Source organism: Salmo salar, unplaced genomic scaffold (genome assembly GCF_905237065.1).
Source record: "Salmo salar unplaced genomic scaffold, Ssal_v3.1, whole genome shotgun sequence".
Taxonomy (NCBI): domain Eukaryota; kingdom Metazoa; phylum Chordata; class Actinopteri; order Salmoniformes; family Salmonidae; genus Salmo; species Salmo salar.
In genome coordinates, this window is record NW_025550412.1 from 541,006 (window position 1) to 554,461 (window position 13,456).

Below are 13,456 nucleotides of genomic sequence, written 5' to 3' on the forward strand. Positions count from 1 at the left end.
GAATGTATTCTTAACTGACTGGCCTAGTTAAAACAAAGGTAACATATTAAAACAGCCCACACGTCATTTTAATTCCATGTTGTATCTATTAGAAATCTCCCGCTACACACCGCGCCGCCTCAGACGCCGCCTCAGACGCTGTTTCCGCTTCGATTGACCGACAACAAGCTACAGGTGTTTAACGGGTGTAGGCTACTTATTGGCCACCCTCATAAAAACTGTCCTAAAATATCAAATGTAAATGTTATGTAGAAATGTCACACAATTGTATTACATTTTTATTTGTTTAGACAAAAGCATTTTTCATTGAAATAGGCCTATTTGTATTCCTTAAATTAAAAAATACACTAGCAAGTTATAGATTACCTAACGTCCGTTCAGATAACCGTGTCCGTCCCGAATCTCATTTTATGTAGAACGGTTTATTGACCAACAGTGTAACCTGAATTAATACTCATTAATAACGTGACAGAACGGTTTATTGACCAACAGTGTAACCTGAATTAATACTCATTAATAACGTGACAGAACGGTTTATTGACCAACAGTGTAACCTGAATTAATACTCATTAATAACGTGACAGAACGGTTTGTGGATGACAGTGTAACCTGAATTAATACTCATTAATAACGTGACAGAACGGTTTATTGACCAACAGTGTAACCTGAATTAATACTCATTAATAACGTGACAGAACGGTTTATTGATGACAGTGTAACCTGAATTAATACTCATTAATAACGTGACAGAACGGTTTATTGATGACAGTGTAACCTGAATTAATACTCATTAATAACGTGACAGAACGGGTTTATTGATGACAGTGTAACCTGAATTAATACTCATTAATAACGTGACAGAACGGTTTATTGACCAACAGTGTAACCTGAATTAATACTCATTAATAACGTGACAGAACGGTTTATTGACCAACAGTGTAACCTGAATTACTCATTAATAACGTGACAGAACGGTTTATTGATGACAGTGTAACCGGAATTAATACTCATTAATAACGTGACAGAACGGTTTATTGACCAACAGTGTAACCTGAATTACTCATTAATAACGTGACAGAACGGTTTATTGATTACAGTGTAACCTGAATTAATACTCATTAATAACGTGACAGAACGGTTTATTGACCAACAGTGTAACCTGAATTAATACTCATTAATAACGTGACAGAACGGTTTATTGATGACAGTGTAACCTGAATTAATACTCATTAATAACGTGACAGAACGGTTTATTGATGACAGTGTAACCTGAATTAATTCTCATAAATAACTTGACAGAATGGTTTATTGATGACAGTGTAACCTGAATTAATACTCATTAATAACGTGACAGAACGGTTTATTGATGACAGTGTAACCTGAATTAATACTCATTAATAACGTGACAGAACGGTTTATTGATGACAGTGTAACCTGAATTAATACTCATTAATAACGTGACAGAACGGTTTATTGATGACAGTGTAACCTGAATTAATACTCATTAATAACGTGACAGAACGGTTTATTGACCAACAGTGTAACCTGAATTAATACTCATTAATAACGTGACAGAACGGTTTATTGATGACAGTGTAACCTGAATTACTCAGTAATAACGTGACAGAACGGTTTATTGATGACAGTGTAACCTGAATTACTCATTAATAACGTGACAGAACAGTTTATTGATGACAGTGTAACCTGAATTAATACTCATTAATAACGTGACAGAACGGTTTATTGATGACAGTGTAACCTGAATTAATACTCATTAATAACGTGACAGAACGGTTTATTGATGACAGTGTAACCTGAATTAATACTCATTAATAACGTGACAGAACGGTTTATTGATGACAGTGTAACCTGAATTAATACTCATTAATAACGTGACAGAACGGTTTATTGATGACAGTGTAACCTGAATTAATACTCATTAATAACGTGACAGAACGGTTTATTGACCAACAGTGTAACCTGAATTAATACTCATTAATAACGTGACAGAACGGTTTATTGACCAACAGTGTAACCTGAATTACTCATTAATAACGTGACAGAATGGTTTATTGATGACAGTGTAACCTGAATTACTCATTAATAACGTGACAGAACGGTTTATTGACCAACAGTGTAACCTGAATTAATACTCATTAATAACGTGACAGAACGGTTTATTGACCAACAGTGTAACCTGAATTAATACTCATTAATAACGTGACAGAACGGTTTATTGATGACAGTGTAACCTGAATTAATACTCATTAATAACGTGACAGAACGGTTTATTGACCAACAGTGTAACCTGAATTACTCATTAATAACGTGACAGAATGGTTTATTGATGACAGTGTAACCTGAATTACTCATTAATAACGTGACAGAACGGTTTATTGACCAACAGTGTAACCTGAATTAATACTCATTAATAACGTGACAGAACGGTTTATTGACCAACAGTGTAACCTGAATTAATACTCATTAATAACGTGACAGAACGGTTTATTGATGACAGTGTAACCTGAATTAATACTCATTAATAACGTGACAGAACGGTTTATTGACCAACAGTGTAACCTGAATTAATACTCATTAATAACGTGACAGAACGGTTTATTGATGACAGTGTAACCTGAATTAATACTCATTAATAACGTGACAGAACGGTTTATTGACCAACAGTGTAACCTGAATTAATACTCATTAATAACGTGACAGAACGGTTTATTGACCAACAGTGTAACCTGAATTAATACTCATTAATAACGTGACAGAACGGTTTATTGATGACAGTGTAACCTGAATTAATACTCATTAATAACGTGACAGAACGGTTTATTGACCAACAGTGTAACCTGAATTACTCATTAATAACGTGACAGAACGGTTTATTGATGACAGTGTAACCTGAATTAATACTCATTAATAACGTGACAGAACGGTTTATTGACCAACAGTGTAACCTGAATTACTCATTAATAACGTGACAGAACGGTTTATTGATGACAGTGTAACCTGAATTAATACTCATTAATAACGTGACAGAACGGTTTATTGATGACAGTGTAACCTGAATTACTCATTAATAACGTGACAGAACGGTTTATTGATGACAGTGTAACCTGAATTAATACTCATTAATAACGTGACAGAACGGTTTATTGACCAACAGTGTAACCTGAATTACTCATTAATAACGTGACAGAACGGTTTATTGATGACAGTGTAACCGGAATTAATACTCATTAATAACGTGACAGAACGGTTTATTGACCAACAGTGTAACCTGAATTACTCATTAATAACGTGACAGAACGGTTTATTGATTACAGTGTAACCTGAATTAATACTCATTAATAACGTGACAGAACGGTTTATTGACCAACAGTGTAACCTGAATTAATACTCATTAATAACGTGACAGAACGGTTTATTGATGACAGTGTAACCTGAATTAATACTCATTAATAACGTGACAGAACGGTTTATTGATGACAGTGTAACCTGAATTAATTCTCATAAATAACTTGACAGAACGGTTTATTGATGACAGTGTAACCTGAATTAATACTCATTAATAACGTGACAGAACGGTTTATTGATGACAGTGTAACCTGAATTAATACTCATTAATAACGTGACAGAACGGTTTATTGATGACAGTGTAACCTGAATTAATACTCATTAATAACGTGACAGAACGGTTTATTGATGACAGTGTAACCTGAATTAATACTCATTAATAACGTGACAGAACGGTTTATTGACCAACAGTGTAACCTGAATTAATACTCATTAATAACGTGACAGAACGGTTTATTGACCAACAGTGTAACCTGAATTACTCATTAATAACGTGACAGAATGGTTTATTGATGACAGTGTAACCTGAATTACTCATTAATAACGTGACGAACGGTTTATTTACCAACAGTGTAACCTGAATTAATACTCATTAATAACGTGACAGAACGGTTTATTGACCAACAGTGTAACCTGAATTAATACTCATTAATAACGTGACAGAACGGTTTATTGATGACAGTGTAACCTGAATTAATACTCATTAATAACGTGACAGAACGGTTTATTGACCAACAGTGTAACCTGAATTATTCATTAATAACGTGACAGAACGGTTTATTGATGACAGTGTAACCTGAATTACTCAGTAATAACGTGACAGAACGGTTTATTGATGACAGTGTAACCTGAATTACTCATTAATAACGTGACAGAACAGTTTATTGATGACAGTGTAACCTGAATTAATACTCATTAATAACGTGACAGAACGGTTTATTGATGACAGTGTAACCTGAATTAATACTCATTAATAACGTGACAGAACGGTTTATTGATGACAGTGTAACCTGAATTAATACTCATTAATAACGTGACAGAACGGTTTATTGATAACAGTGTAACCTGAATTAATACTCATTAATAACGTGACAGAACGGTTTATTGATGACAGTGTAACCTGAATTAATACTCATTAATAACGTGACAGAACGGTTTATTGACCAACAGTGTAACCTGAATTAATACTCATTAATAACGTGACAGAACGGTTTATTGACCAACAGTGTAACCTGAATTACTCATTAATAATGTGACAGAATGGTTTATTGATGACAGTGTAACCTGAATTACTCATTAATAACGTGACAGAACGGTTTATTGACCAACAGTGTAACCTGAATTAATACTCATTAATAACGTGACAGAACGGTTTATTGACCAACAGTGTAACCTGAATTAATACTCATTAATAACGTGACAGAACGGTTTATTGATGACAGTGTAACCTGAATTAATACTCATTAATAACGTGACAGAACGGTTTATTGACCAACAGTGTAACCTGAATTACTCATTAATAACGTGACAGAATGGTTTATTGATGACAGTGTAACCTGAATTACTCATTAATAACGTGACAGAACGGTTTATTGACCAACAGTGTAACCTGAATTAATACTCATTAATAACGTGACAGAACGGTTTATTGACCAACAGTGTAACCTGAATTAATACTCATTAATAACGTGACAGAACGGTTTATTGATGACAGTGTAACCTGAATTAATACTCATTAATAACGTGACAGAACGGTTTATTGACCAACAGTGTAACCTGAATTACTCATTAATAACGTGACAGAACGGTTTATTGATGAGTGTAACCTGAATTACTCATTAATAACGTGACAGAACAGTTTATTGATGACAGTGTAACCTGAATTACTCATTAATAACGTGACAGAACAGTTTATTGATGACAGTGTAACCTGAATTAATACTCATTAATAACGTGACAGAACGGTTTATTGATGACAGTGTAACCTGAATTAATACTCATTAATAACGTGACAGAACGGTTTATTGATAACAGTGTAACCTGAATTAATACTCATTAATAACGTGACAGAACGGTTTATTGATGACAGTGTAACCTGAATTAACACTCATTAATAACGTGACAGAACGGTTTATTGACCAACAGTGTAACCTGAATTAATACTCATTAATAACGTGACAGAACGGTTTATTGACCAACAGTGTAACCTGAATTACTCATTAATAATGTGACAGAATGGTTTATTGATGACAGTGTAACCTGAATTACTCATTAATAACGTGACAGAACGGTTTATTGACCAACAGTGTAACCTGAATTAATACTCATTAATAACGTGACAGAACGGTTTATTGACCAACAGTGTAACCTGAATTAATACTCATTAATAACGTGACAGAACGGTTTATTGATGACAGTGTAACTTGAATTAATACTCATTAATAACGTGACAGAACGGTTTATTGACCAACAGTGTAACCTGAATTACTCATTAATAACGTGACAGAATGGTTTATTGATGACAGTGTAACCTGAATTACTCATTAATAACGTGACAGAACGGTTTATTGACCAACAGTGTAACCTGAATTAATACTCATTAATAACGTGACAGAACGGTTTATTGACCAACAGTGTAACCTGAATTAATACTCATTAATAACGTGACAGAACGGTTTATTGATGACAGTGTAACCTGAATTAATACTCATTAATAACGTGACAGAACGGTTTATTGACCAACAGTGTAACCTGAATTACTCATTAATAACGTGACAGAACGGTTTATTGATGACAGTGTAACCTGAATTACTCAGTAATAACGTGACAGAACGGTTTATTGACAACAGTGTAAATTGAATTACTCATTAATAACGTGACAGAACGGTTTATTGATGACAGTGTAACCTGAATTACTCAGTAATAACGTGACAGAACGGTTTATTGATGACAGTGTAACCTGAATTAATGCTAACTTTTATACCAGTAAAATGACAACTGTAAAACATATCTAAAAGTGTAACAATCTACTCCACAGTGTCAAACCAAAGTGTTTGTTCTCCCCCTTTAAAAACCATTCACAGAACAACTCCTGTCTGTGTCTCTCTCTCTCTCTCTCTGTGTGTGTGTGTGAAAACAAGTATCACTGCAGTTGAATCAAGGGGGGTTCAAATATAATGCTGTCTGTCCTGGAATGAATCAGCCAGACGTTTTAGACTACTCACAGGCAACGCTGATTTACTGACTATAGTGGAATATCTCGTTGACAATGTAGTCTTTGCTTCAATTTCTCTGGACATTCCTTCAGGTGCGTCAATTCAACATGGCAGCTTGTGTGCTACTGTCTTGCTCTCTGGGGGGGGGGGGGGGTTACAACCATGAGCAGTGATGGCTATGGAACGGGAGATACCTGAAGGGTAATATTACCTGTCTGAAGCAGATCTGGTTCAGACAACTAGCCAAATTAGCCATCTGGCTAAAGCAATAATCCAATGTGGTAACTAGGCTACATATTGCAGGGAAAGAATACGAGCAAAAGTAGAATTCAGGCTAAGTAGAATAAAGTCTATAGATTACCGTTAAAACTATACAACAACATGAAGTATAGTATTTAAGAGAACATACAAGGTATATAAAAAAAATAATAATAGTAAAAAAATAATAAAAAAATCATCAGGAAAGTAAAAACATTTGTAGACTGAACTATTCTCTGGTTTCTATAAGTAGGGCTTCTTTATTAAAACCATCAGAGAAAAACTTCTCTAATTCCTCAGGGAAAGGAGAGAGACTTAAGACACTCCACAGGTCAGTCTGTCTTTAAGAAAACACCCGAGCCCTATTCACAACAAGACTTAACCTGAACTTGTTACCAAAAAAAAACAACACTCGTTGTCCTTTTCCATTGCAAAAACGTCTGCAAATGTTTATTTTGAAACGGTGTGCACCAATGGATATGGGTGAGGAGGTTTTCCAAATACTCTTGAGTGGACAAGGGAGGGTTAAGAAACATCATAACCCAAGTTGGACAGTTGGTATGTTCCCTGTTCACCCCCCTCTGATTCTGAGCTGGTATGTTCCATTGTTCTGTCCCCACCAGGTACAGATCTAGAATCAGTTTCCCTCCCCAAATATTTAACCTTCAACCATTAGTGGTCGAAATTGTAACCTGCACCAAGATCAGAGTCTAAGGGCAACTTCACCCTGCTCGGTTCTCCCAGCGGAGCTCAGGATGATTCTATTGTAGTTCGGAGCTTCCATCCTCCTGCAGCCCCTCTTCCTTCTTCTCAGTCGCGACGACTCCCTTCTCTCCTCCCCTTCTCTCTTCCAGTTGACTCATTCTCCTGCGAACCTCCTGCAGCACCTCTCCTCTCCTCTTCTGTTTCTCCCTCCATCTCTCCACCCTCTCCTCTTCCTCTCTCTCTTTCTCCTCCAGGAGCGAGCGGAGGAACTCGGGGCTGATGACGTTATCCTTGTCGTTAACCAATAGGAACGCGTTCTTGAAGCGGTTGTAGAGCATCGACGCCTTGTCCATCACGTCCTGGTTACTGCGGAAACGACGCATCTGGGAAGCACACAGTTGTGGTTTGGTGTGTGTACGTGGTAAAGGAGTGAAGAGCGTGTGTGTGTGTAGTTATTGGATCTGTCAGGTGTGTGTGTGTGTGTGTGTGTGTGTGTGTGTGGTTATTGGATGTACTGTACCAGTCAATAGTGTGGACACACCTACTCCTTCAAGGGTTTTTCTTTATTTTTTACTATTTTCTACATTGTAGAATAATAGTGAAGACATCGAAACTATGAAATAACACATATGGAATCATGTAGTAACCAAACAAGTGTTATATATATATATATTATATTCTTCAAAGTAGCCACCCTTTGCCTTGATGACAGATTTGCTAACTCTTGGCATTCTCTCAACCAGCTTCAACTGGAATGCTTTTCCAACAGTCTTGAATGAGTTCCCACATATGCTGAGCATTTGTTGGCTGCTTTTCCTTCACTCTGAGGTCCAACTCATCCCAAACCATTTCAATTGGGTTGAGTTCGGGTGATTGTGGAGGCCAGGTCATCTGATGCAGCACTCCATCACATCTTGGTCAAATAGCCCTTACACAGCCTGGAGGTGTGTTGGGTCATTGTCATGTTGAAAAACAAATTATAGTCCCACTAAGCGCTAATCAGATGGGATGGCGTATCGCTGCAGAATGCTGTGGTAGCCATGATGGTTAAGTGTGCCTTAAATTCTAAATGAATCACACAGTGTCACCAGCAAAGCACCATCACACCTCCTCCTCCATGCTTCACGGTGGGAACCACACACGTGGAGATCATTCATTCACCTACTCTGCGTCTCACAAAGACACAGTGGTTGGAACCAAAAATCACAAATTTGGACTAATCAGACCAAAAGGACAGCTTTCCACCGGTCTAATATCCACCTGCATTCCAGGTGACCACCTCATGAAGCTGGTTGAGAGAATGTCAAGAGTGTGCAAAGCTGTCATCAAGGCAAAGGGTGGCTACATTGAAGAATCTCAAATCTAAAATCTATTTTGATTTGTTTAACACTTATTTGGTTACTACATGATTCCATATGTGTTATTTCATAGTTGTGATGTCTTCACTATTATTCTACAATGTAGAAAATAAAGAAAAACCCTGGAATGAGTTGGTGTGTCCAAACTTTTGCCTGGTGCTGTATTTCAGCTGTGTGTGGTTCGGAAAGTATTCAGACCCCTTGACTTTTTCAACATTTTAAGTTCTAGCCTTATTCCAAAATTGATTACTTAAAACATTTCCCTCAATCTACACGCAATACTCCATAATGACAAAGCGAAAAAAGGTTTAGACATTTTTGAAAATGTATTAAAAAGTAAAAAAAACAGAAATATCTTATTTACGTAAGTATTCAGACCCTTTGCTATGAGACTCGAAATTGAGCTCAGGTGCATCCTGTTTCCATTGATCATCCTTGAGATGTTTCTACAACTTGATTGGAGTCCACCTGTGGTAAATTCAATTGATGGGACATGATTTGGAAAGGCACACACCTGTCTATATAAGGTCCCACAGTTGACAGTGCATGTTAGTGTAAAAACCAAGCCATGAGGTTGAAGGAATTGTCCGTAGAGCTCCGAGACAGGATTGTTTCGAGGCACAGATCTGGGGAAGGGTACCAAAACATTTCTGCAACATTGAAGGTCCCCAAAAACACATTGGCCTCCATCATTCTTAAATGGAAGAAGTTTGGAACCACCAAGACTCTTCCCAGAGCTGGCCGCCCGGCCAAACTGAGCAATCAGGGGAGAAGGGCCTTGGTCAGGGAGGTGACCAAGAACCAGATAGTCACTCTAACAGAGCTCCAGAGTTCCTCTGTGGAGATGGGAGAACCTTCCAGAAGGACAATCATCTCTGCAGCACTCCACCAATCAGGCCTTTATGGTAGAGTGGCAAGATGGAAGCCACTCCTCAGTAAAAGGCACATGACAGCCCGCTTGGAGTTTGCCAAAAGGCACCTAAAGACTCTCAGACCATGAGAAACAAGATTCTCTGGTCTGATGAAACCAAGATTGAACTCTTTGGCCTGAATGCCAAGCGTCACGTCTGGAAAAATCCTGGCACCATCCCTACAGTGAAGCATGGTGGTGGCAGCATCATGCTGTGGGGATGTTTTTCAGCGGCAGGGACTGGGAAACTAGTCAGAATCCATGAAAAGAGCAAAGTTCTGAGAGATCCTTGATGAAAACTTGCTTCAGAGCACTGAGGACCTCAGACTGGGGCGACGGTTCACCTTCCAACAGGACAACGACACTAAGCACACAACCAAATCAACGGCGGAGTGGCTTTGGGACAAGTCTCTGAATGTCCTCGAGTGGCCCAGTCGGAGCCCGGACTTGAACCTGATCGAACATCTCTGGAGAGACCTGAAAATAGCTGTGCAGCGATGCTCCCCTTCCAACCTGACAGAGATTGAGAGGATCTGCAGAGAAGAATGGGAGAAACTCCCCAAATACAGGTGTGCCAAGCTTGTAGCATCATACCCAAGAAGAATCAAGGCTGTAATCGCTGCCAAAGGTGCTTCAACAAAGTACTGAGTAAAGGGTCTGAATACTTATGTAAATTTGATATTTCAGTTTTCTTCTAAAAAAAACTGTTTTTGCTTTGTCATTAAGGGGTATCGTGTTTAGATTGATAAGGGGGAAAAAACAATTAAATCAATTATAGAATAAGGCTGTATTGTAATAAAATGTGGCAAAAGTCAAGGGGTCTGAATTCTTTCTGAATGCACTGTATATATGCATCTCTCTCTGTCCCACTGATACACACACAATCAGTGTAGTACTGAGGACAGGGTCTGAATGCTTATGTAAATGCAATATTTCAGTTTTGAATTTGCAAACATTTCTAAAAACACATTTTTTGCTTTTTCATTATGGGATATTGTGATGTCATTATGGGGTATTGTGATGTCATTATGGGGTATTGTGATGTCATTATAGGGTATTGTGATGTCATTATTGTGGTATTGTGTGTAGATTGATGAGGAAAATGATTTATTTAATCAATGTTAGAATAAGGCTGTAACGTAACAAAATGTGGGAAAAGTCAAGGGGTCTGAATACTTTCTGAAAGCACTGTAAGTCAGGTGTGTGTGTGTGTGTGGTTATTGGGTGTGTGTGGTAGCAGTCGTACCTTTCTGAGAGTAGTGATGAGTTCACTGTGTCTCTGGACGTGTTGTGATGTTACATAGACCATACTGAGTTGATCCAGCGCTGTCAGACACTTACTAATGTCCTGAGAGACAGACAGAGAGACAGAGACAGACGGAGACAGAGAGAGAGACACAGAGAGAGAGAGAGAGAGAGAGACAGAGAGAGAGAGAGAGAGACACAGAGAGAGAGAGAGACAGAGACAGACGTTACAACGACCATACTGAGTTGGTCCAGGACTATCAGACACTGACTAATGTCCTGATGAATTGGGGGGGGGGGGGGGGGTGCACGTGACTCACAGGGTTGTCCGTCTTCAGAGAGATGCGTATGTCTCCGTGTATACGGTGAAGGGTGGAGTCCGTCAGAGTGATAGATTCTTTAGCGGAATGTAGAATAGACACACTGTCTGTTATCTGGTCGTCCCCTAGTGCACCTCTCCTGGTACAGACAAGACAACCAATGGTTAGTTATGATCACCGACATAGACAGGCAAGCAGACAGGTACAGGACAGACAGGTATAACAGACAGGTATTGGACAGAGACAGGTACAGGACAGACAGGTATAACATACAGGTACAGGACAGAGACAGGTAGACAGGTAGGACAGACAGGTTATTCGTTCCTGTACTCACTGAGGTGATTTAGGCTCCTCCTCCTGTCGTCTCTCTACCTTCTCTGTCTCCGCTTTCTTGGCTTCAGGCTTCTCAGCCTCCGACCGGTTCGATTCAGGCTTCTCAGCCTCCGACCGGTTCGATTCAGGCTTCTCAGCCTCCGACCGGGTCGAGTCAGGCTTCTCAGCCTCCGACCGGGTCGAGTCAGGCTTCTCAGCCTCCGACCGGGTCGAGTCAGGCTTCTCAGCCTCCGACCGGGTCGAGTCAGGCTTCTCAGCCTCCGACCGGGTCGAGTCAGGCTTCTCAGCCTCCGACCGGGTCGAGTCAGACTTCTCAGCCTCCGACCGGGTCGAGTCAGACTTCTCAGCCTCCGACCGGGTCGAGTCAGACTTCTCAGCCTCCGACCGGGTCGAGTCAGACTTCTCAGCCTCCGACCGGGTCGAGTCAGACTTCTCAGCCTCCGACCGGGTCGAGTCAGACTTCTCAGCCTCCGACCGGGTCGAGTCAGACTTCTCAGCCTCCGACCGGGTCGAGTCAGACTTCTCAGCCTCCGACCGGGTCGAGTCAGACTTCTTAGCCTCCGACCGGGTCGAGTCAGACTTCTTAGCCTCCGACCGGGTCGAGTCAGACTTCTTAGCCTCCGACCGGGTCGAGTCAGACTTCTTAGCCTCCGACCGGGTCGATTCAGACTTCTTAGCCTCCGACCGGGTCGAGTCAGACTTCTTAGCCTCCGACCGGGTCGAGTCAGACTTCTTAGCCTCCGACCGGGTCGAGTCAGACTTCTCAGCCTCCGCTGTTTTCTTGCTCTCCGTTGTCTTGCCGCCTGTTGTCTTGCCGCCTGTTGTCTTGCCGCCTGTTGTCTTGCCGCCTGTTGTCTTGCCGCCTGTTGTCTTGCCGCCTGTTGTCTTGCCGCCTGTTGTCTTGCCGCCTGTTGTCTTGCCGCCTGTTGTCTTGCCGCCTGTTGTCTTGCTCGCTGTTTTTCTGTCCCTTTTCTGCCCACCTGTCTTTCTACTCTTCTTCTCTTCAGCTTTCTTCCCTCCAGCACCATTTTTCCTGATGAAAGGAAAGAGAAAAAAAAGTAGATTATTTCAGAGTACTGTGTGTGTGTCTGCTCAGAGCAGTGTAGGGCAGGTGTGTGTGTGTGTGTGTGTGTCTGCTCAGAGCAGTGTAGGGCAGTGTGTGTGTCTGTGTCTGCTCAGAGCAGTGTAGGGCAGTGTGTGTGTGTGTGTGTCTGCTCAGAGCAGTGTGTGTGTGTGTGTCTGCTCAGAGCAGTGTAGGGCAGTGTGTGTGTCTGCTCAGAGCAGTGTAGGGCAGTGTGTGTGTCTGCTCAGAGCAGTGTAGGGCAGTGTGTGTGTCTGCTCAGAGCAGTGTAGGGCAGTGTGTGTGTCTGCTCAGAGCAGTGTAGGGCAGTGTGTGTGTGTCTGTGTCTGCTCAGAGCAGTGTAGGGCAGTGTGTGTGTGTGTGTGTCTGCTCAGAGCAGTGTAGGGCAGTGTGTGTGTGTGTGTGTCTGCTCAGAGCAGTGTAGGGCAGTGTGTGTGTGTGTCTGCTCAGAGCAGTGTAGGGCAGTGTGTGTGTGTGTCTGCTCAGAGCAGTGTAGGGCAGTGTGTGTGTGTGTCTGCTCAGAGCAGTGTAGGGCAGTGTGTGTGTGTGTGTCTGCTCAGAGCAGTGTAGGGTAGTGTGTGTGTGTCTGCTCAGAGCAGTGTAGGGCAGTGTGTGTGTGTGTGTGTCTGCTCAGAGCAGTGTAGGGCAGTGTGTGTGTCTGCTCA

General features: G+C 40.7%; 1 protein-coding gene and 1 long non-coding RNA gene across 2 annotated transcripts in view; both read right to left on the bottom strand.

Moving 5' to 3' along the window:
* Nucleotides 1–461: 461 nt before the first annotated feature.
* Nucleotides 462–4,072, bottom strand: LOC123739375 (uncharacterized). Its single transcript, XR_006767708.1, has 6 exons — nucleotides 4,055–4,072; nucleotides 3,342–3,839; nucleotides 3,074–3,289; nucleotides 1,325–2,691; nucleotides 610–943; nucleotides 462–554 (listed from the first exon to the last, which is right to left on the bottom strand). It is a non-coding gene; the product is annotated as an uncharacterized lncRNA (long non-coding RNA).
* Nucleotides 4,073–5,753: 1,681 nt separating this feature from the next.
* LOC106578218 (hepatoma-derived growth factor-related protein 2) overlaps nucleotides 5,754–13,456 on the bottom strand; it is a 38,031-nt gene continuing 30,328 nt past the window's right edge. The window contains exons 11-14 of the mRNA XM_045713745.1: nucleotides 11,712–12,743; nucleotides 11,378–11,516; nucleotides 11,059–11,160; nucleotides 5,754–7,927 (exon numbers count right to left, since the gene is read on the bottom strand). Of these exons, the coding sequence (XP_045569701.1) occupies nucleotides 7,601–7,927; nucleotides 11,059–11,160; nucleotides 11,378–11,516; nucleotides 11,712–12,743 (1,600 nt within the window). The 3' untranslated portion in view covers nucleotides 5,754–7,600. The remainder of the gene's footprint in view (nucleotides 7,928–11,058; nucleotides 11,161–11,377; nucleotides 11,517–11,711; nucleotides 12,744–13,456) is intronic.